General features: G+C 44.6%; 4 protein-coding genes across 4 annotated transcripts; 2 read left to right on the forward strand and 2 right to left on the reverse strand.

The window, feature by feature from the left end:
- Positions 1–417: 417 nt before the first annotated feature.
- Positions 418–1,803, forward strand: KD926_002068 (uncharacterized protein; the record flags this gene model as incomplete). The annotated part of the gene is made up of 3 exons (XM_053093866.1): positions 418–811; positions 856–1,245; positions 1,682–1,803. 3 exons carry the CDS (start codon positions 418–420, stop codon positions 1,801–1,803), a joined length of 906 nt encoding a protein of 301 aa, XP_052951286.1.
- A 5,725-nt stretch (positions 1,804–7,528) lies between these two features.
- On the reverse strand, positions 7,529–13,344 carry KD926_002069 (uncharacterized protein; the record flags this gene model as incomplete). The annotated part of the gene is made up of 9 exons (XM_053093867.1): positions 7,529–7,714; positions 7,775–8,311; positions 8,362–8,584; positions 8,635–9,423; positions 9,474–9,659; positions 10,894–11,572; positions 12,545–12,563; positions 12,610–13,098; positions 13,144–13,344. The coding sequence occupies 9 exons, from the start codon at positions 13,342–13,344 to the stop codon at positions 7,529–7,531; spliced, it is 3,309 nt and encodes a 1,102-aa protein (XP_052951287.1).
- A 1,127-nt stretch (positions 13,345–14,471) lies between these two features.
- Positions 14,472–16,034, reverse strand: KD926_002070 (uncharacterized protein; the record flags this gene model as incomplete). Its single annotated transcript, XM_053093868.1, has 1 exon — positions 14,472–16,034. The coding sequence occupies one exon, from the start codon at positions 16,032–16,034 to the stop codon at positions 14,472–14,474; it is 1,563 nt and encodes a 520-aa protein (XP_052951288.1).
- A 2,541-nt stretch (positions 16,035–18,575) lies between these two features.
- Positions 18,576–21,896, forward strand: KD926_002071 (uncharacterized protein; the record flags this gene model as incomplete). The annotated part of the gene is made up of 6 exons (XM_053093869.1): positions 18,576–18,642; positions 18,703–18,988; positions 19,408–20,276; positions 21,084–21,108; positions 21,156–21,202; positions 21,268–21,896. The coding sequence occupies 6 exons, from the start codon at positions 18,576–18,578 to the stop codon at positions 21,894–21,896; spliced, it is 1,923 nt and encodes a 640-aa protein (XP_052951289.1).
- Between the last annotated feature and the right edge of the window lie 522 nt (positions 21,897–22,418).

A 22,418-nucleotide genomic window follows, 5' to 3' on the forward strand; every position in this document is an offset into this window, starting at 1 on the left:
ACGGGTGCGGCTGAGTTATCTTTGGTTGGTCATCACCCCGCTGTTGTAGCCTTTCTGTTGAACAGGGGTCTGTAACAGACTGCTTCACTTTTGAGCAGCAAGACAGCTATCACTGCAGCATTTGCTGCAGTGTACCGGTCCTCCTGAAACCTCTCATGACCAATTATATAATTCAGGAAAGCGAGCTGTACAAACACGACAAAGTAGCCAATAGAAGAAGCTCATGTGATCAATGATCCTTGACATGGCAGTCGGATGCGCTGTAGCCGCAGGTTGTTCTCATTTTTCCACTATTTCTTCCACCATTTTTTTTCTACCACTCTTCCACCACTCTTTTACCACTCTTCCACCGCTCTTCCACCACTTTTCCCACTACTCTTCCATCATACTTCTATATTTTTTTACTACTTTCTGAGCATGGAGAGAAAGCGATATGCCACGTTGCAAAAGCCGTACAGTGCGACAGACGCTTTGAAACGGCTTATTGACAAAGCTGAGAGTCTATCCTTACGAGTATACCTTACCAAGAGCGAGAAAAACAGCCTTAGAGCTGCTCTTACAATCTTACAAACAGAAACGAATGGCTGGAAGCGCCAAAGATATCAGCTGTATTTACGCAGCTTGCTGAAAGAATGCGGCGCTCATGCAGTTCTCTTATGTGCAGTTGCCTTGGGGCAAGTCATCGTCGCTAATATGAATCAGCAAAACCGCGATCGACTTGGGGGCATTTTTAAGACTGATACTCGGCTTTCTGGAACTGTTATACGAAAGCTTGCTGCTGTTGAATGCAATTTGCCGGAGAGTACACAGAGTGAGTGTCAGTTCAAAACCAGGAAATCAAGCTAATTACTATAGGTCCCCGCTCAGGCTCAGAGGGTTTCCAGCAGCCAGGAATCCTAACAGAAAAAACACCAAGTGGTAACGCAATGTTTGATACGTACGAACAAGCGGCCATGTTGCCAGGGCCTCAACCAAGTGAATCGATCAATGGAAGACGTGAGCGGAAAAACACAGACAATCAATTTGAAGCTAAATACATTCTAGAACCGGCGTTCACGTATTCGAAAGCATCAGTAGACCTTGTTCCGCAACTCGGGGAACTGATGTACCAGGCGATTGAAAATAGCCAGCAATGGAAGATGGAAAGAGCGGCCGGAGAAGGGACGACTGATTGTTTCGCGACGATCATACCCGAGGATACAAATGCAGATATTTCCATCACTTTGTTGGTTGGGCAGAGGGCCGGTATGCAGTTTCTCGAAAAGCTGAAACTGAAACCTACTTGGTCATCATTACTAGGGCATCTAGCACCTTGACCTCGTGCTTCGGTGGAACTGGAATCTTGGTCTCTGTTTTCACGTCCCTGTATGTTTTCGGCTCACTGGTCGAGGGAGGAATAATCATGATAAGGGTGCCCTTGCCAATAATGTGCCTCTCACAATCCACTCCATCGAATATATGCCCTCGAATATATTCTTCTTCGCCTCTGAGAGCCGCATCTCCGACCTAAAGGCTTCCGGTGTTAGATGCGCCGTTATTTATTTAGATGGAAGCAACACACATTGGTTGACATTTCAAATTTCAAGCGATGGAGCACATAATCAAGGGGCGCGTATTTTGGGCTGTAGCGACCAAGTCTGTGAGGAGAGAATCGCAATTTGCTCAGCTAACTGATATTTAGCTTGGGTAGATGAAAAACCGCAAGGAACGAGAAGCCTCTTTGGCGATCGTGAGTTTGAGGAGCGTGCTGGGTTAGAAACACCAGAGGGATCGGTTGACGGACGTTTTGGTTCGTTCTGGTAGGGACAACGCACCTGGTTAGACAAGGGAACATGCACACGACTTTTATTTCTGATATTCTTCACTCACGCTTTGAGATAATAAAAACTGATACTTTAAAGCCAAAAAAATCCATTTGAGCAATTGCTGCCCGATGAATCATGCTGGAGGGGCAACGGTGTAACATTCTCCCGTAGCTTTATCCGAGGTCATCTCGCCCATTGGAAGGAAAGCGGTGGGGCGGTTCCCGCATAGCCATCGACTATGATAGGCTGGGACGGCGAATGAATAATACCGATACCGATTGGAAGGCATAGCGGAGCAAATTGTCAACTGAAAGAAAGCGGTCAAGAAAAACATGGGGAGCAAACCGGATAGGACATACCTATATGTTCGCATTGATTTACATCACTTACTGACTAGTGATGAGCGCTAGAACTAGTTAACTTACTAGAATTAGCGTCAACTCAAGCCAAGCGTCTTCCACTTAACCTTCCACTCAACCTTCCACTCAACCTTCCACTCAGGAAGTATAACAGCCCCGGGGCAAATGTTTGGGGCAAATGTTTGGCTCACTTTCATTGGATGACAGGCCGACCACCATGAATCCCCGTCCGGTAAAGACCATTGCCATCCCTTATGTCTGCGGCTAGGTAGGAGGGTTCACTCGGACTAGCCTCATGATCCCTGGTGGCTTGGACTCTTCAACCAACTGGGATCGCGGCACCCGATTCTCGAGCCTTACCGGGGTCATCTCCATCATTTTCTGGCTACGCGATGCATAACAAGGCCTTCGTCATGTCAGAATAATTCACGGATGAACAAGCAGTAAGAATAGCAAAGCACACAGCAAAGGTTGAGTGCCAGATTGATCCATCATTTTTTGGGTAAGGCATCTGTGCAATGCGGTGCGTACCCACATCTCGCAGACACTTACCAGAATGGTATTAAGAGTAACTACGGAACTTGGTGGTAGTAGCAAATACTCAAATGAGAACTTTGAGAATTGAAGTGGTTAAAGGTTCCATGTAAACAACAGTTGGACATGGGTTAGTCGATCCTAAGGTATAGGAAAGTTCCGTTTGAAAGGCGCCCTCGTGCGCCGTGTGCCGAAAGGGAAGCCAGTTAACATTCCGGCACCTGGATATTGATTCTCTACGGCAACGTAACTGAACGCGGAGACGTCGGCGGGGGTCCTGAGAAGAGTTACTTTTTCTTCTTAACAGCCTTGCTGTTTAAATTTGTACTGCGCACCTGTATGCATGTAATTAAGCTAGTAGGCTGCTTACATGTGACTTACGCGAGGACGCACACTCACTTGTCTTTCTATATATGATATGACCTGGAGCTCCCACAGCTCATTAAAGTTCCACATAACTGCTGGAGTTATCAAATTATTTTTGAGCCACAAGTAAGTTAGATTTGCTGCATTCGAGTTGATATTTTGCCGATCAACCAACATATAGAATCGTCAATATAGACTTTCCGCGTTTAGCATTACGAGGTCAAATGGCTAACAAATGAAGATGTTATTCTCAACCGTCTTGTTCAAGAATAAAGATGCCCATCCTCGCCGCAGCCAGGAACAAGAAGACCAAGACAGATCTATTGATCGAGAAGAGTTAACAGACTTACTGCACCGAGCTTTGGCTGGACCAGACACATTCGGCCCCGAATGCGACTTTATCTATGACGTTATGCTGCGTACTCCCGAAAATTCCTGGATCCGCAGACGCATGGTAGTCGACTTTGAAACAAAAATCAATATTATGAGCGAAACTGTCTCCAGAAAATTGAACATACAACTACAGCGATTCGAGGGTGACGATATAACGTGGTGGGGTCGGCCTAACGTGAAGCCTTTGGGAAAGCTCGAAGCGTGTTGGAAAATTTGCGGCCTCTGGAAGACATATTCTGCAGAGTTTCTTGTGGTGAAAGACGCTAATTTTGATCTCATCCTTGGAATATCATCCGTTCGACACCTTGGCCTATACAGAACAGATCCGGTGGTTGCTGGCAGACTACGGTCTTCCAGATAGTCAAGAGTATGTGATATCTCCAGACATTATGTTGCTGACGAAATTTTGCCAGAACGAAAAAAGGATCAACTGGGCTGACATTTAAAAAGCAAAGTAAGGCTCCGCAGTTAGCGATAATAAAACGCATTATCGAGTTCCTTTGTAGAGGCTTCTGGATACTCTGCCAAAGGGCGCATGCATCGTATCATCTCGGCATTTAATTTAGTGACATGATGCCCAAATATATCAAACAATAGAAGGGCGCTTTTATTGGCGCATTTACTATCTAGATTTTTAGGGGGAAATATCGCTTTATCAGCCATCTATTGGATCTTGAAGGTTTCGTATTGCCTAGTAATTTGTATGCAGAATCGAAACTCAAAGAAGGTCTGGTCATCCCCCAGCTCTTCCCCAGAAATCAGATTTCGATCCAACAAACACTTTCATAAACACCTAAAGATGATCAAATTCGTCGCAACTTGTAGCTTCTAGTGGCTGCCGGCGGATATCAATGAACTTTCGAAGCTGAAACGTTGCCTCCACTGCAACAATAACCTTCTATGGCTCCCATTCCCGCCCCCTCTCCCTTTTATTTTCTCTCTCGATGCTGTCCATTTATCATAAACGCACGTTTCTATGATCCTTTTTGGCCCTTTTAGTGTTTGAACTCAAAAAGACCTGATTACCTTTGCCTCTTTTGATTCTATCGGGATACTTCAGACATGTGAGCCTTATTGGCTCGGCGTTCTCCAGCAGCGTAGATGATCGAGCAAAGGTTGCCAAGCAAGATACCGCTGCTGAGCGCGGTCGTCGCCGGTGATCGCAGGCACTGAACAAATTGGACCAATGGCCGTAGCAGATTGTAAACCCGGATGGCCACTGATCTACGTATAGTGACTGTTACCAGTTGGACTGCCGATCTTGGCTTAACGATTATGATCACTGGATCCACACTGGGAGTTCATTGTTTCTTGTCTGGTCGTATTGTCCCGCTGTCCCTTCTGGCTTGTATACCCCGACCGTAGATCCAGACCGGCCTTCAAACTCCCCGACATAAGTCTGCTGTAGATTATATTTTTATGAAACGCTTAGGCAGCTATGAAAAGGCAATCGCTCACTATCTGCCAAGAATTTTAGCATATTGTCCAACTTGTTTCCACAGTATATAGATTTGTCAGTGTTCCATTTGTCATCCTATACACAACTGCAATTATTAACACAAAAGTATAGGAGACTGACCCACGCAACCGGCTTGACGTTTCAAACACAACAACTGCTCTCTTAACTGATCCAAATAGGGACCAAAAACTATACAAGCATTGATTGGCCCTTCCCACTTAAGCTTTCCATCGGGTATAGCCATGCCTAGCTCCTTTGCGATTTTGTTCAACACACTGTTCAGATTATTCACGAAGTGACAAATTGCAGAGTCGAATGAGTCTAAATTTCCTTTCTGGAAATGACCCACTAACATAAGAAGTATACCGAAAAGTGAATGGAGTTGCCATGACTGTTCAAACTGTATAAGATCTGCCTGGCTACTTAACCATTCTTCTGTTAGAGTTGGAAAAGCTTGCATGAGGATAAACAGTATGTTGTGTAGACTCGACCGACCACTCTGAAAGCCTACCCAATAGACCGTGCGCACCTCATCAAGGAAAAGATGTAGGTCCTGCAGAAAGAATGCTGCCTGGACCTGCCGCGGGAGTACTAAGCCACAGGCCACCTCGTGGCTTGCACCAGATAGTCGTCTATTTCCATAATTCCAGATGTGCTCAGTTGCCGTACAGACCGGTAAAAATGTTTCTGGTATGACTAGCCGTGCTAAACATACTTTCATGAATTCTTGAGACTCTTTTGATGTGCGATTTGGTTCCTTCACAGCATATGCGGCCAGCTTTACCAAAACGCCCATAACAGAAAACTCGGGAATATTCGTACCCCTAATAGTGTGATGCAAGTCCTGCATTACACGATAGGTATTTTGGAAATTTACCGTAGGAACGATGGCCAACGTTGACATGGTAAGTCGTATTCCGACTCCGGCGAGAAACTTGGATGGATCGGTATTTTCAAGAAAGGCCGCGGATAGTTGACGACCAAGTAATTGAAAGGTATGTTCGTTTATGTGGTAGCTTGCCACCCCAGATAGTCGACAGGACAAAAGGTCGGCTATTTCAAGCCCTAGGCCTGGGATGGCTTCGATAAGGTCCCTAGGAGTCTGTCAGTAAGTTGCTATTATGCAGCTGCCTGCGGTGAACCTACTGTATATTTTCACACATCTTATTCCTCAGTTAGAAGAAAGAATGTTCGATTTTGAGCCTAGTATTGAGAGGCCTAGCTGTTCTTGTATCCTTTCTGCCACTTTACTTCATTGTCAGACTTTTCACAACCGAATTTAAATCATGCAAGGCTGGCGAAGGCTAGATCCAAGTGAGCCAGCTTCCTTTTCTCTTGATACCGAGTCACTTCCGATGTGTACAGCGTAATTGCATGCATGTATCAAGTGGTACTGTAGACGAATAGCGATCAACTTTATGTAGATACCGTGGGGGTACTTGCGATAATTGCTCATTAACGGGCATAGTTTTAGTTACTTATCCGAAAACCAGTCACTATGCCCTGAGTCAAGTAACTTCGCGGGCTGGCTAGTCTTATGCCGCAGAGCCAGCCACAGTACGGCCAAGGGCTCATCCTAATCAAACTAGATGCATGAGGAGTGTTCTAGGCCAGCAATAGACTAATGCTGCAAGAGAGAACCTTTACTAAACCACTAGTACAGGGTAGCATTGTGTCTCATCATGTACATTTCCCACCGCAGTCAGCTCTAGCAATCCCCATCTCTTTTCCCCATGATTACCTCTGGTGCCCGATAAATACCGGGCATGATGTCGCCTCTGTGGGTTTGTGCTCCAACTCTAGCCTCACCAAGGTCGGCAAGAACGGGTAGGCCCGCACAAACAGGCAATGGTCGAGTATTGTAGATGACACGGTCGCTTAGTACTTTTCTAGCGTTTGGTCTACTCATCTCGTCTTCCTCAATTCGAGAAAGAACAGAATTATCCTCAAGCCCTTGGAGTATGTTATTAGAGGATATATCTAGTGGTCAGAGTCAGTCTATTTTATCAGCAAAGCTTCTAATCGGAGTCTTACCAGTATGGATGGTATTATTCCCATGCATAAAAGCCAAAGATATTAAGAGAAGTTGGATACTTTTCTGGGCAAGGGGTTTTGGAAATATTGCATCGGGCAAGGAGTTCTGAAACTCAGTGAAATTCATTCCCAATAGCCGATATACCAGACAAATGTGTTTTCCGTGAGGACCTGTAACCTCGAATGAATCGAGGACTTCCTACATGAATAATATAACCTGATAGAACGACAGATCTTGTTAAACTGAAATTGTTGGAACAATATTGTCAACCAGGCCAGAGAGGTGGAGTATCTTGACCTAATCCACATACCGCATAGCACCTTGCTTGGCCTAGACTTGACCTACCATTCCAAATGACATACCAAGGGATCAGGAATGCATAGGTGTAAACAAGTAGGACTATAAATAGCTAGGCAGATTGTAGTTTAGAAATGACACTTCACTTTTACCCACCGAGCATATACCTACATTCAGTTGAATCGATAGGATATTTGCTTAGGGCAATGACCAAGTCAACCGACAGAAACCAACCTTAAAGAAATCTTAATCTGAGAAAAGAAACTACAGAGAGGTATATCTATCTACACTTCTTAACAGTGTTCTCCTCAACGCATGTGATTAATCCATTCACAACTTCTAGTGCCATAGATTCCGGGATTAACACTGTATCCCATGATCCAATCGAAAGGTCATTAGATAATTGTCGGAAGTTCCAGACAACTCGGATGCCACAGCTCCAGTTGTCACTTTGTTGGGGAGTAGGCTGCAGTTATGTTACTCAATCTGGCTATAAACAAATTAAGGAAAAGGCTCTATAACTCACTGCCTCTAGATAGGAGAACCCTAGGCTGCCGAATTCCTCTTGGACCAGTTTTGAGAGACGGGTTTCCTTGATGCCTTTGACGGGATCTGGTTTTGCCATAGAGTCGTAGTGGCGTATAATCTTCTCCTTTTCATTGAGTTCGAGTAGCGTAAAATGATTGTTCCGATGATTTATTGGACAAAAATGAACTAGAGGCGCTAGACCCAAGGTTTGTTGGTGCTTCTCGATTTTCTTTGCCCATCGTGACAACGGTTTCTCAATCTGCTGAGTCTGGTTGTTCTTATCCTCATCCAAAGGAATGCTCATATTGTATGTGACGTTTGCTGGCTTATCCGATATGTGCATAGCTGCTAATATAGCCCAAGCATCTAGCCACCTACCTGGGTGAAATCGCTGGAATACATCGCATGACAACTCATCACTTCCGCTCACAGTGAAACCGTCATAGCCAGGCTTAGACCCGACCAGAATATTACTTCGAACCCTGTTAATCAATCCATCAACTGCCGTGCTCACTTTACTATGCAGTATGTTCCTCTAAACGAACTAGATTAGTGGAATGTCATTGACTAATAAGCCGTACTTACATGCTGCATAAAAAAGGTATCTTGTAGCTCTTCTAGCTCATTTTCTGCAATTAGATCCTCTTTTTGTAGGTCGGTATAAAATCTGGCAAGATCTGGGGAGCCTTCCCAGAGTAGGAGTTCCAATTGCGAGCTTAGAATATGAAGTAATTTCATATAACACGTGTTGCTTTTGACGTCTTGAATTAGGTAGTCCAACTTTGTGGTATCCATTTTGGTGAACTCCCTATCCCATGTTAATAGACCAGAGAGAATGAGTTCTAGATAAAATTATACCAGATCTTCTGATGGAATAGTATTCCAATCCCTAGCTCCCTGACAAGCTGGGTGGTTAACTTTTGGCCTCTGCTGAGTTGCATGGAAATTTGCTTTCGCCGTAAGCTTTGAATCCCACTGATAGTAGATGGGCTGTTCTTAGGCATATGAACTGCCTCGTTATGCACCGTAACTTGTCCAACTCCACTGATCCATCTCTCTTCGGTCCTCATTTCATGCTTTTCTATGCTGTCTAGCACGTGTGTGGCTGCCCCTCGGCGACCTACCAGCTTACCCTTTTTGGTGAAAACTTTGCTTTGTGCAATTTTGATCTGACCATCGTACCATTCCCATGCCCCCATATACTCTAGCATATTGAAAATAGTTACCTTTCTTTGCTGGCCCGACCCCATATCAAGCACTTGCATCCATGTAGAGCCGTCTGACCATTGACTCCCTGTAGAGGCTGATAATTTTTCTGCATGATTGCCTTGAAATAATTTAAAAATTCTTTTATGAATTTCATTCGGGGCACTATCACGGCGTTGGCTCAGCCGATAAAGAGTTTGGGCCACCTCGAACACATCTTCCATAATAGAGTCACCTTTTGGAATGGAACAATTGAGTGATAGAGGAAGTGGTAATGTTGTGACTTTTGTCTCTGAAATGTCCGTGGGCTCCGATGGTTGCTCTTTGTCTGTTGCCTCGGTGGTAGCACTCGTCGCTTCCGCCGAGAGGCCAGTATTGGGGATCACTGAGGATTTTTCCTTATGATCGATACAGCCCTGGTTTTCATTTTCTTTATTAGATCTAGCAACTTTTGTTAATTCTTAGACTTCAAATTAATAATTAATTCATACCTCAACAAGCGGTTGGTTCTTGTCTTAGAAGACTTGGACGGATGGTAGGAGGCATCCGGGTTTGGCCTCCGTTTCCGTGTAGGTGGATGGGTATTCACCCCGGTGGTCTGCTTTTGAGAAGAACTGAGTCTCTTTTGAATCGCATCCGCGATCCCTTGCGCAGTATCAGGAGCTTTGTCACAAAGCCTAGATATCATATCATGGAACTAACGAGATTAACGCAAGGTAACTTAGGCCAGTTAAGTTTGATTTTATACCTGTTGTATATTTAAAATTCTCATTAAATCGTCAGGGCCGACCGTGCGAGCGATTCTTACAAGCAGCGTATCAACTTCTTCAAGCATTTCTGATAGATGGGCCTGATCACCAATTTTCTCCGACATATTTCTAGAACAAGATGTACGCGAGCGATTTGGGGTCAGGTTGAGTAAAATTGACATATCGGATAAAGATACATAGAGGGAAACGGGCATCTTATAGCCAAGATGACCCTTTGCTTTTGGGCATCCTAGGATGCTAGAATGCGGGTGGTGGCTTGGCAGGCAACACGCGAATGTCAGCTCAAGGAGTCCGTGCGACAGTCACAGTCATATCTTCGCTGCCTTTGGGAAAGTCTAATATAATCCTTTGTCTCCTTGAGATTTTCTGGCCACGCAATGCATAAAGGCCTCAGTTTCATTTTAATTTACGGGGTATTCGTTTCCTCGTCAATCATGGCAAGATAATCTTCGATGAACAAGGAATAAGAATGGCAAGGCTGCCTACACAGGAAAAATTGAGGGCCATTACCACTGCGTGATCAGTACCAATCGGACGATCACGCCCTGGGGCTCGGTCTATTTGGAACTACGTTTACCCTTCCCTCTTCTATCCCGTATATCTCGAGGGCGTTAGCCCACGCGTACTTTTGCCACCGAGGCCGGCGTAAAATTAAGGGTATGTAAGTTGCTACGATCGGGACTACCGAGTCAGCCAAGGCTTAGGTAGTCGTTTCACTAGCCTTCTCCTGAAGGCGGTAGGTAAAGTCCTGTAGTTCGGCTAATATCATTTTAGGACAAGCATAGCCTTTCCAGCCTATCTATGATTCGTAGGATGCCCCTGCCTTATTCGTATGAGATGCAGCAAAGGGAAAACTAGTTAACTGTTACGGACAGACAGGCTCGGCACCAAATACATGTAAGGAAATAAAATGATATTTTTTATTCTTGTTGGTTAAACAAGGAGTAATACGCCTGGATTAAAACTTCCTGGTCCTCGAATGATTTCCGGAAGTACTTAGACACAGACCTGAGAAAAGGGGATGAGAATAGATCTCTATCCAACATAACCACCGAGGTGGCTATTTGAGGTACAGCTGAACAAGCGCGGTACTCAATGAAGAGACCAGTTCTGATCATTTGCAGCAAGCATGCACAAATACCATAACCCAACCAAAACCGTCATCCGCGGCTGTGACTCCGTTCCTTTCGCAGTCCATGGAATAGATGCTGAAAGTTCCAAGTTTCCGTTTCCATCACGTCTTCGAATAGCAACGAGTTCGATATCAGTCAAAATGAAGCTATAGCGCGCGTGGTGTTGCTTCATATAGAAATTGACCTGTGACAGGACTTGCTTGAACTCCATTTGATCATTTGGGTCAGGCGAGCTCCGTTTATCGAGTGACCATTTGAATGACGGTTTGATATCACCGGGAAGGCGGTTCGGTCTCGTATGCGCAGGTAGATTTGGATCATAAACCGCGACATCGGGGACATAATTCATTGGAGTCTTAGCCATCGTTCCAACATCGTAGTTCACGATTGTCAGGCCGGCCAACTGTTGGGTGGAATCCATGTGTTCAAATCCAGAGCGAAGACCCCGTACGACACGGTTCGTCAAATAGTTATCGATCTTGCCCCGAATGGCAGCTTCAGAGTTAACTGGCCGAGCAGGAGAAGGGTTCATGGGCTCATCCGGAATACGTGCCGCGGCTAAAATGTTGCCGAAATGTTGCTGGATGGAAGCGAGATTGAATTCTGCCCAGTGGCCTACATTTTGAATATGCCTGGCTTCGTAACGCTCATTTCGTGTGTTCTGCTTTGACTGCCCTTGGTCGATGACTGGCATAGGGTGAAATCCATGCTGTAAGTATGCCATGAGACTAACTTGGTTTGCCATGACGAGAAAAGACGATTGCCCCGGGGAAAATTGCTTGTGGGATTGTATATATCAATGATAGTAAAGGCCTGGTAGAGAAAAATATACTGTCAGACCAGAGGGGCTTTTAGACTTATTTATATAACAATCTTTTTACTCATCTCTAGCCGAAATGAGAGCATGTTAGTCCATTCCAGTTCCATTTGATCTAAGTGGAATGAGGAGATGGAATAACTGAAACTGACTATACTCATTTCATGGTCGACCGCATGATGTAAACTGGCATTTCCGCTATGAACCATGACAGATACTTGCTTCCGCAGTCCACCTATGAAGCCACTCCCCTTTGAGATTAGGCTGGATGGGTCTATGGCAAGTAGCATGCATAAAAATTACTCAGAATGATCATTGACTGTACAGAAGAAGTAAATAAATGAAGGAATAGAAAGAAATTAATCCAAGTTAGTACTACCAAACGATAATGAATGTTTAGTGATTCTTTTATGGTCGACAAACACAATCCCAATCTAACGAATTCATGCCCAATCCATTCCCAGTCCATTGAATTTATAACAACTAGTAGATCAAGCGCAATATCCTAAACTGATCTGTTGCCGGCCAAGCGACTGATCCTGAAGGATTCATCGCCTTGCTCAACCGATTCAACCGACCAATATATATTGACTTGGCAATATAAAACGATGGATTCTTGGCCGATAAACCGCCGAAGTTTGGCTACTTTTTTTGAGCTTCCCAAGTTGTATAAATAGTAGTGTTTACACGAAGTTAGAATGAACAAGACCTTTATCGCTTGATTTCATGCATATTCCGATTTTTAGTCATCCTTTTAATCTACCTAATCGGCCATATGATCTTAACAGCAGTCCAACATGATAACTAATCATAATAATAAGAATATGCACGGTTCAGCCTACCCTCCTCATGATCTTGAGTCTGTAGGACAGTTAGTCAGAACTATAACCATGGGGAATAAGCCTACTAAAGCTTTGACAAAGTACTCCATCATTTCATTCTCTTCCTCAAACCACGCATTTTGCCTTGGTGAAAGATTGTCTGAGAATGTCTGGGCAGAATCAAAATCAATCCAGAGCACTCTGTTCAGTTTGCGAGATATTATCATATTTCTCGGTTTGGGATCACCATGAAGGACTCCTGCTTGGTGGATATTGTAAAGAGTATCGCGAAGTTGAACAAGATAATCTTTCGAGAAGTTGGTTAAGTCTATTTGCTGAGGGTCCGGTATATACTCAATAAGGACGGCATTCGGAGGTAGACTGTCCTGAAGAAACATATGCAGACTTGGCCAGAGAGTCGGTTGTATTTGTGTTATCGTACCATAGAAGTCGAGAACGACCCCTTGTCTGCATAGGCCCCTTTCTTTCATGCGTCGATATGCGGAGGATTCGCGAGAAAAGAGATTCATGTCATAATCTGGGGGATCCCATTCAGATGGACCTCGATCATGATACTTAAAAAGTTAGTAACGCTTCAGTAATGACCAGAGCTCACTTACCACTTTCATCACGCATATCCTTCCACGAACAATAACCTTGAAGACAGCAGAATTCTTAGACTTTTGCAACAATTCAAGGAATGTCACATCGGAAGAGTTTATTCCATCATATTCATCAGTCATTTTGATCCCATGAGGAGTAAGAGCGTACACAAAAAATTGGAGCTGTACGACAGAAAGAAAGTTGGGAGAAGATAACATAAGTTGCCGGTGTCAGTGTCGACATTCATATAATTATTGCTTTGTCGCGTATTCGTCGTGTTCTGCTTACTCACCGCCCGAGCGGCCCGACTCTTACCGCCTTCCATTACTGCCTACTACTATCTGCCTACTGCTGTTTACCTGTCTTCATATCTGTAACTTTACCAAAGAGGAAGGAGATTGCTACTTTTTGCGTCGTTAGTCTACATACTCTCGAGTAAGGAGACATACAACATAATAGGCATATTGGCTTAGATCCTGCCAATGACCAACCAAAGAATCACTACCGGCTGTGCGAGGTAATGGCATGGTAGCCTGCATACCCATGGGGAAAGTCTGGGAAAATTGGAAAACTATGCTGCGTTTTATATAAGACTATTACCTTCCCATTTTGACAGTGTTTTAATTCTTCCAATTATGTCTTTTCTGGCTTCACTAGTCCAACACTAATTAATCAAATCCAACTAGTCCCGATTAAGCCTAATTAATAGTCACATGCTCGGAAGCGAAAATTCCCCGAACTTAGGTACTGGCCATCAATCAGCCCCGCCAACCCCTCGCCGTCCCAGCCCAAAATATTCCTCCTAAACATTCGTATCAGAACGCATAGTCCACCAGACTCAGTCTACTATTACAGCTATGAATCACGAAGAACCTTCCGAGGAGACACGAACGATCATCGACACGATCCTAAATATCATAAAGGACGGAAATGCAGAGATTGGTGAGAAGAAGCCTGGCACTGGGTGGAAATACTGTGGTCCAGAAATCCTTCGCCAAATTTCCAGGCTGGAGATAGAAATAAACAAAACAGAATTCAAAGTATGTCCTACTTCACGTTTGTTCTACCTTCTCTAACATGTGGCCTAGGTTGTTAAGTCGAACGTACTTCACCTTATTCAAGGGGGAACGCTCCATAACCCAACCGGCCACCTCTATATATTCCCGCTACAAGGAACTGCGACCTTTGGAAATGACGACCCCTTACTACCGTGCAATTATATCTATAATGATACAAGGGTAATAAACGGAGCCAATATTGATCTTATCATCGTCGCGCTTCAGAAGAAATGATATGATATCACAGTTTGGATACCATCAATGCGAGATGATTAGTTTTCGAAATTTCATATTACATTTGCGGTGTTTGGCTGTTTATCGCTAGCGGTTCCCAAAGCCCCTAACATGCTCTCAACTGCACCAGCTATCTCGGGCGTTGAGAGATCAAGGCCACATGGTGTAGGAAGATCTGCGGGTGATATAGCTTGTAGACTGTCTGAGAATGCTGTGGATCCAACTGGGTAGATATTCCTTGCTGGTGGCTGATCTGGAAATGCGATGGAACCAAGCGGCCAGACAGTCCTTGTTGGAGTATCTTGTTGCAGGTCAAACACGGGAGAGTCAAGCGGCCAGATATGTCTGGTTGTTGCGTACTGTGTCCGGTTCGATAAGATTTGAGGGTCAGCAGGCAGAAAATGGTGAGCTGTTGAGCTATCGTTTAAGAACAGTACTGAACGATCCTCAGATGGCTGGGATTCGGGTTGATCATTTCTCTGGCGTTTCTGTCTCTCGGAGGACGCATCAGTGAGGGTGTGTTTTCCATTCCCTTTGGGTATGGCATCTTCGATAGGCTCTTCCCAGTTCTTCGCCTCAACTAACTCCCTCCAATATGGGGACGAAAGAAAAGCATTCGCAAGGGCCGGTAGATGATCGTACTTGCAACGATAGAAGGCCCTCCAAAGAAAGAAGAACGGGTACACAACGGCAAATTGTCGCAGCGACGAGGCACCAGAGCCATTGGGATCACAATCAGGATTAGTACCAGAAGGGGTTTCGGGAACAGAATAATTATCGGTATCAGAAGGATGACTAGGGTTAGAAGAGGTATCAGACAAGGTAGAGGGAGTGGCAGAAGTGGTAGAAGAGGAGCTAAAACGAATTATTGGGCCCCTGAGCCGCACCAAACAGAGAATTGCGAAAAAGCGAAGTTTTATCCCAAACTCAATGTATTCTGATGCCCTTTCCTTGTCCCTGAAGGAAGGGCAGATATCAGCGTATTCCCGATAGCATGCTCCTGTCTTGTCATTCATGTCGTTGGACAAGACATCCAGTCGTCCAGGAATCCCAACTTCTCCTTGCCAGTCAAGAAATTCATTCGCTAGCGATAGGGCAGCTTTCCCAGCTAGATAATAGTCGGTTGGAGTTCGTTTTTGCGAGACGAATTGGATAATTGTAACACGGACGTCTTCGTTTGCGTTATCGGAGCATACATTGGGATAAATTCCTGGCCGGTATGTGAACGTAGAAATAACTTTCTTTTTTTTGTCCAAAAGATCCAGTACTTTCTTGACCGAGCCAGGTAACGCTTCATTCCCTTCCGCATTGGTAGCCTGACTGGTTGAGCTAGGTAGGGCTAGCCTAGCTGTGCAGCGAGGAAGGGCTCCCGAAACGGGAAAGCGTTGCTCAATTGTTTCAGGAGATGACGAACATCGCGGAGCCAGTATTTCGTCCGCAGGAGAAGCTACTGACGCTGGAAAGCCCTTGGAAGGCGAGCCAAGCAGTGCATGAAGCTTCGCCAAGGCGGTTTCAAAGTCACTTCGATGAGATAGTAGATACGACATATCTTCCTCGCGTACGTCGGTATTAGATATAGTTGTAGCAGCTTGGAGTAGTTCTCGCACGTATGCCATGTTGAATATCAGGAGGCAGGAAAGTTGCCTAGGAAGAATGTACGGATGACTGAAAAGCTGGGATTATATGTACTGAAGGGGGACTTGGTCGACCCCTGTAAATCTGCCTGCGCGCAGGCAGATTTACAGGGGTCGACCACCTTGGACTATAATTGGTAGAGGGTGGCTGACGGTGTGATAGTGGCGCAATGTAATACGATGGAGGTGTCCCATTCTATATCGAGGTCAAAGCATCTTCTATGCCCCACTTATAACCCCTCTCCATCTTTTACCTACAGCCAGAATAAAATTGTATCCTGCGCCTTGTCTGTTGCTCGCATCCAAAGTGACTTGGTACCAATAGGAAAGGATGCTGATTCACTTGGTTGCCAGCCTTCCTTGTTTTTTTATTCCGTCGTGGGAAGCCTCACGTAGAAGCAGAAAGACAAGTTTAGTTTCTAGAAATCTAATATATATGCCTGGTGAGAGCCATATTTACACACCACTGCTTTCAGTAGAAATTAACCCTTCAGATAACATTGATCATATTCTCCTTACTAGCCACTATGTCTTGCCTCTGCATTCAATTCCTGTTTAATATGATTTTGCACTGGTCTAATCGGCTTTTTGCCAATACACGCCGCTCTGCGGACCTGACAGATTGGAATCATGACCTTGAAAATAATGAAGACAATTTGCCTACATTACGGGCACAACATGATGAAGCTCACCGTCCGGGGTTCGCTACTTCACGGGCCACCTGCGCTGACGCACAGGACCTGAGCGAGATCCACATACATTCGCATTATACTAAACTGTCTTCCGAAAAACAGCAGTCCAATCACGGAGGACTATCGCTTTCCAGAGCTGCTCCGGTAACAGAGGTGCGCGAAAAACAGGCCCCACAAGCCGCGTCTATCGCAAAGTCATCGTCAGAACTGAGTAACACAACAATCCAACTCCCTGATTTTTCCGAGATGGCGAGTGAGTTAAGCACACACCTTTTACTTGAGAGGCTAAACTGAATAAGAATTACAGCATTACCATGATTTTTCGGTCCCCTATCGGCTACAGGGCCCGGTTGAACACTCCATTCAAACGAAATAGTTGAAGCTGTTGCTGAGGGAAATCAGTGCTGGGAAGGGAAATATTTGTTGAGGACCTTACCAGTATTTAAGGTATTAGTCAGGGATAGTTGAATATGATTATTTCATTTTATAGTTGAAAAAAAAATGCCAACCTATAAGACTTGTTATTTCACTGAGAACAGATGTAGAAGACATTGAGCAAGTTAGCAAGATGTTAGCTAGTATTTAAAGCTCATATTTCCTCTAGACTTTCAGGTAGTTCATCCATTTCCTCCATCTAGCTTTTGAGGGCTTCTCGTAATAGTTTTTCTCGAGCTTCTCTCCTAGCCACGACAGGAGACATCAACCTTCAGCTGGTCTGTGCACGCAGCCCTCGGATCATACATATCAAGAACCATGACACACAATTCGCATAGTGAGGATTAGTATCCTACATTAGTTATGCTAAAATCTAACTTTAGTAGACAGCTGGCACGGTCGAATGTCGCAACCTTTCCATCCGCTGTTAATGGATATATACTAGCAATCATTCCTGCAACCCTACATTTTATCAGTATCAGGATACAGCATACCTTCCCTTAGCACTCAGAGCTACTTCCAGCCCGGTATTTCCGCCACCCGGGGTTTTTCTTCGCATCCCTCTATACCCCAAAGCCGATATCATACCCAAAGGTACGCTCTCATTATATTAACTTAAAGTCAGAATTAGCTAACTAATTATCCCAACTCCCCACAGCTTGAAACCCAATTTGCTTAGTGCCAACACTCTGACACCAAACCGTATCAACCCAGGAACAATGTCCTCCGCATCCGAATCTACACCCAACGCCGGCTCCTCAGATCCCGAACAGCAAGTACGAGTTATTGATTCTCGTCCTAAGCCACAATGATGGGACCATGGCTGCAACGGTCGTGAATTCTCCACTTTCGGTAACCTCCTTCGTCACCAGCGTGAGAAATCCGGCGCCATCCCAAAGGCGGAATGTCCCAGTTGTGGTACGGTATTTACTCGAACGACGGCTCGCAATTTCCATGTTGCACAAGGCAAATGTAAAAGGCGGAGGCTGCGAAACAGCAGATTGATAGATTTGGTACGAATGTTAATAAAGGAGTAGTGCAATCTCAAGGGGAAATCCTCTGGTTATAGCTGTGTGGTATAGCAAGGCACTGCGGAGTACCAGCTGTTATCAAGAAAATATACTCCAGCTCGCAACATAGTATACAAAGAATTGAGGTTCTAACTATCCACCTTGTATGCAGGAAGAAATAGGTCAAAGGGTACATAACCTGATGCCCGTCAAGAGAGGAGAAAGAAAGATGGTCAGTGCAAACATAGGGATATGTTAAAACGATAAAGACATCGCCCTTTCTAGTTGTCCTTGAGGAGCTTCATACTTTGGAACAATTTTTTATTATCCCAAAATTGTTATCATACAGCCCATCCTTTTACCCTACACATCTTGGCCAATCAACAATGCATAACTATAATGTTGACGCCAATGCCGCTGATGCCGCTGTACTTCCTTCCTCACTAGAAGAGCGTACGTAAAAGACTACGCCTATTAACAAATATGACTCACTAATAACCATATCCCAATAAGAAATTGGCTACACCTTCACAACTCAGCTCGGAAATTACAACATTTCTTTGCAAGAGTTTCGCTCATCTTGTCCTGATATCGTGAAGATCAAATATTCTGTATCAGACCAATATGGCAGAAACCTTCGTCGAAGGGCAGGCCTTGGAGACATTGAAGGCGAGGTGAAAGACCAAAAGAAGCCACTTCTTGATGTTATATCAAATGAGATCCGAAAGGAGACAGAATGGACTATGCCAGAATTCATGGAATTTAACAAGGAGAGTGAGGAAGGGGGCAGGGTGTTAAAGTTTACCTTTATTGTTAAAGTAAAAAGCCAGTAATAGAATCGAAAATACATAGAGATGCCTCTTCACGATGTTGAATTGGCCTAAAGGAAGATGCCACTATCTGAAGACAGTTATGTCCCAATCATTATTTAGAGCTTTTATGGGAAGCTTTTATGGGAAATGACTAGATATTAATGGGGAAGGAGATAACTCACTTGGATCTATCTTTGCCAGACTTGGGCTTTTTCTTTTCTTCTATCCCGTCATTAGAGGCATCTCGCTGAAGAAGAGTAGCAGATAGAATATAAGTTCGCGGGCCTCCCCGTTCTAGGCTTATAGACAAACCCATTTTTTCTACCCATGGCATAAGATGTCTGGGCTTATAAGGTAGGCCTATTTTAAGTAGCTATATAATAGCAGATTGCTGACAGACTCTCAGACACATTATCGAAGCCATCCCAGGCCTGCAACCTGACATAGTCGACTATTTGGATCGTCGACTATCGATGCGACCAAGCACGCTCCTAGACTCGGATTCCTTTCAAATACTCAATCGACAAGTGTCCAAAAACTTCCTTGAAAATACCGATCCGTCCACTTTCCTCGTCGGTATCGGGATACGGCTTGCAATATCGACGCAGGTTGTCGCCATCACGATCAATTTTCTGGATTCATACCACGTAATGGAGGACATGCACCACACTATTCGGGGGGTACGGATTTCTGAAATCTCTGTAACGGCTGTCTTGATGCAGCTTGCTCTATATGCTCTGGAGCAGGAAAACCACGCGTCGAGAGAGTCCACGGAGTTCACTAGAAGACATCTAGCACGGTTATGTGTGCCAAAAGATTACGCTCCTGTCTGTACGGCCACTGAGTATATCCACAACTATGGGAAAAGAAGACTTGCCGGTGTATCTCACGAGGTGGCCTGTGGCTTAGTGCTCCCACGAAAAGTCCAGGCAACATTTTTCTTGGAAGACCTAAATTCCTTGCTCAAAGAGACCCGCGAAGTCTGCTGGGTGTGCTTTCATGGTAGCCAATCAGAGCTACAGAAAATACTCCTCGAATTAATTCAACAACTCATCAACACATACCTAACTTTGGCTGGAGAATGGTTGAGGCCTAAGTCCGACATGACCCATTCGTCCGAGCTATTTTCAAATTTCGGACAGGTTTTTATGCTATCGGGCTATCTAAGCAATGGAGATGCCAATCTTTTCAAGTATGCGATTAACTTTATCATACAAGGCGCTGACAACGTGTTGGGCGGAATTAAACCGGAGTTGGCCAGATCTATGCTTTATGGTAACCTGAGTTGGGAAGGAGAAATTTATGCTTCTAGAACATTTGGTCCATCCTTGACTCTCTTAAGAGAACGATTATGGCATTTGAAGGAAGCTGACTGGTTCTTCAAAATGGTTGTATAGTGTGGCACGGTATTTCCTACATTTTTGTATTTTAGTATATGCAGGAAGAAGTCGGTTGACAATTCTATAACCGCAAACGGAAAAAGAAACACAATTTAGTTACTGTTTAATATAGCCGACCCTTTAGGATCCTGTCTGCGCTGGTATATTCCGACATTTTTTTAACTTACATCTCGTTCAAGCTGATGAATTCACAACTCAAGCTGCTGGCGGTTGACTAATTTGTAGCTGTTGCTGCATGCCTTTGAGACGCCAAGAAGTACAATCGATTTGCTGCTGTATTTCATAACAGCCTCGATTATTGCCCTATTAGTATTTAGGATTGCTTTCTTATCTCCTATAATACGGTCATCTCCCCTGACTCCCATCTGTGCTTGTTGAATCAACCTTTTCATTACGTTCTTCCTGCTGTTGCTCTTTCAAAAGCTGGTTATCCGCGCTGCCTGTCTCCCGGTCACATCCAGAGCGCCTAAATACTCTTTGCCATTAGGCCCCCTACTAGGAGTCTCAATCAAGATTAATATAAACACGAAGGCCGCAAAGCACATATCTCAGTTTCCAGCCCACCATGACGAGGAGATCGTCTACAAAGACGAAAACATCATCTAAGAAGGTATAATTACATGAGATGCTGCTATTTATCAAGCGTATACTTATAATTGCAGACCAAATTTACTGCCTGTAGTGAATGCCGCCGCCGTAAGATTAAGGTAAATCTGCTAGAATGCTCGAGCAGTACTTTGACTGACTTGTACAGTGTTGGCCAGGTTATCCCTGCAAATATTGCTTCGAACAAGAAAGAGAGTGTGTGCGGATGGCCCCAGTGTTTAGGGAGACCCAATCTCTCATCGAGACTTCGTCTGCAACAGAGACGCTTTCGAAATCCGCGTCGAGTCACATTCCACTAGATTTAACATCGTCGTGTGTTGGTGAAGCTGTCAGTCTCGAACCCCTTCACGAAAATAGCATGAATGGCGACAACAGCCTGCGAAGTACTCCAAAGACCGCCAACTTCATACGGGAAGACCAAGACAGGGGTATCGATGATAGTATGGACTGTCAGCGCGTCTACACTCTCGGATCTATCGTGTTCGACACCTCAGCCTCCTTGCAGCAGGGCATTACAATAGTACCTATTGAGGCACACATGGCTGATAGTGACATGCACCCCTCTGGACAGGCCACTTTCAAGCTGACCGACAAAACAGCTATCGAGCTGGCAAAAATGCATAAATATATCTATTCTCAGCAGTCCCTTCTGTACGGCGGAGAATGGTACAGCGACATTCGACAACAGGAGCTAGACCACTTGAATGGCCAGTTCGCGACAGCATTAAAGAACTTATACTACAATATCGACTACGAAGCCCTTGGAACGAAATATCACAAGGCATCGGCTGATACTTGCAGTCGTGTGGAGTCCCTGATTTCAGCTATGCTATACTCTCGATACGCGTTGCGCTTTGGCTTGTGGGCGTTCCTATCCGACTTTATCTGATATTTTTGTATGCAATGGTCTATATCTTTTATAATTTATGTAATGTTTTCCTAGCAGTTCATTATTATTTCACCTAGACATTCAGAGCTCCTGTCGGGCAACCTGAACCCCTGGTAGTTCGTGTCCTAGCGGCTGCAAGGGCGCTAAGAATTATTTGTGAACGTGCAAGTTACATTCCGTTCATTTGCTAATCTGGCTAGGACAATGCTTGTTGGGTGTTTTCCGGAATGTCCCGACATCATCTCCCGTGGGTCGTTATGAGGCGCCATATTACCGAGCCCTACCCTTCTACCCGGTTCAACACTGAAGCTGCTGAGAAACAGAAGTATTTGCAAGCTTGGTCGTCTTAGAAGGGAAAAGTTATCTCTCAACTCATCATCATTGGCTTTCATGCTGTGACATTATCCTCTGTGATCGACGTACATTCTTAGCATTCTCGTCCGCATTGACTTTTAAGATTAACCGTTGTGAGGGTGCATTGTAGAGACGTAAGAGCCTTGCCGAGAGATTATTAATGAGGAA

The sequence above is a fragment of the Aspergillus affinis genome, assembly GCF_023601865.1.
Source record: "Aspergillus affinis strain CMG 70 chromosome Unknown NODE_142_length_87120_cov_88_788277, whole genome shotgun sequence".
In the NCBI taxonomy this organism is placed as follows: domain Eukaryota; kingdom Fungi; phylum Ascomycota; class Eurotiomycetes; order Eurotiales; family Aspergillaceae; genus Aspergillus; species Aspergillus affinis.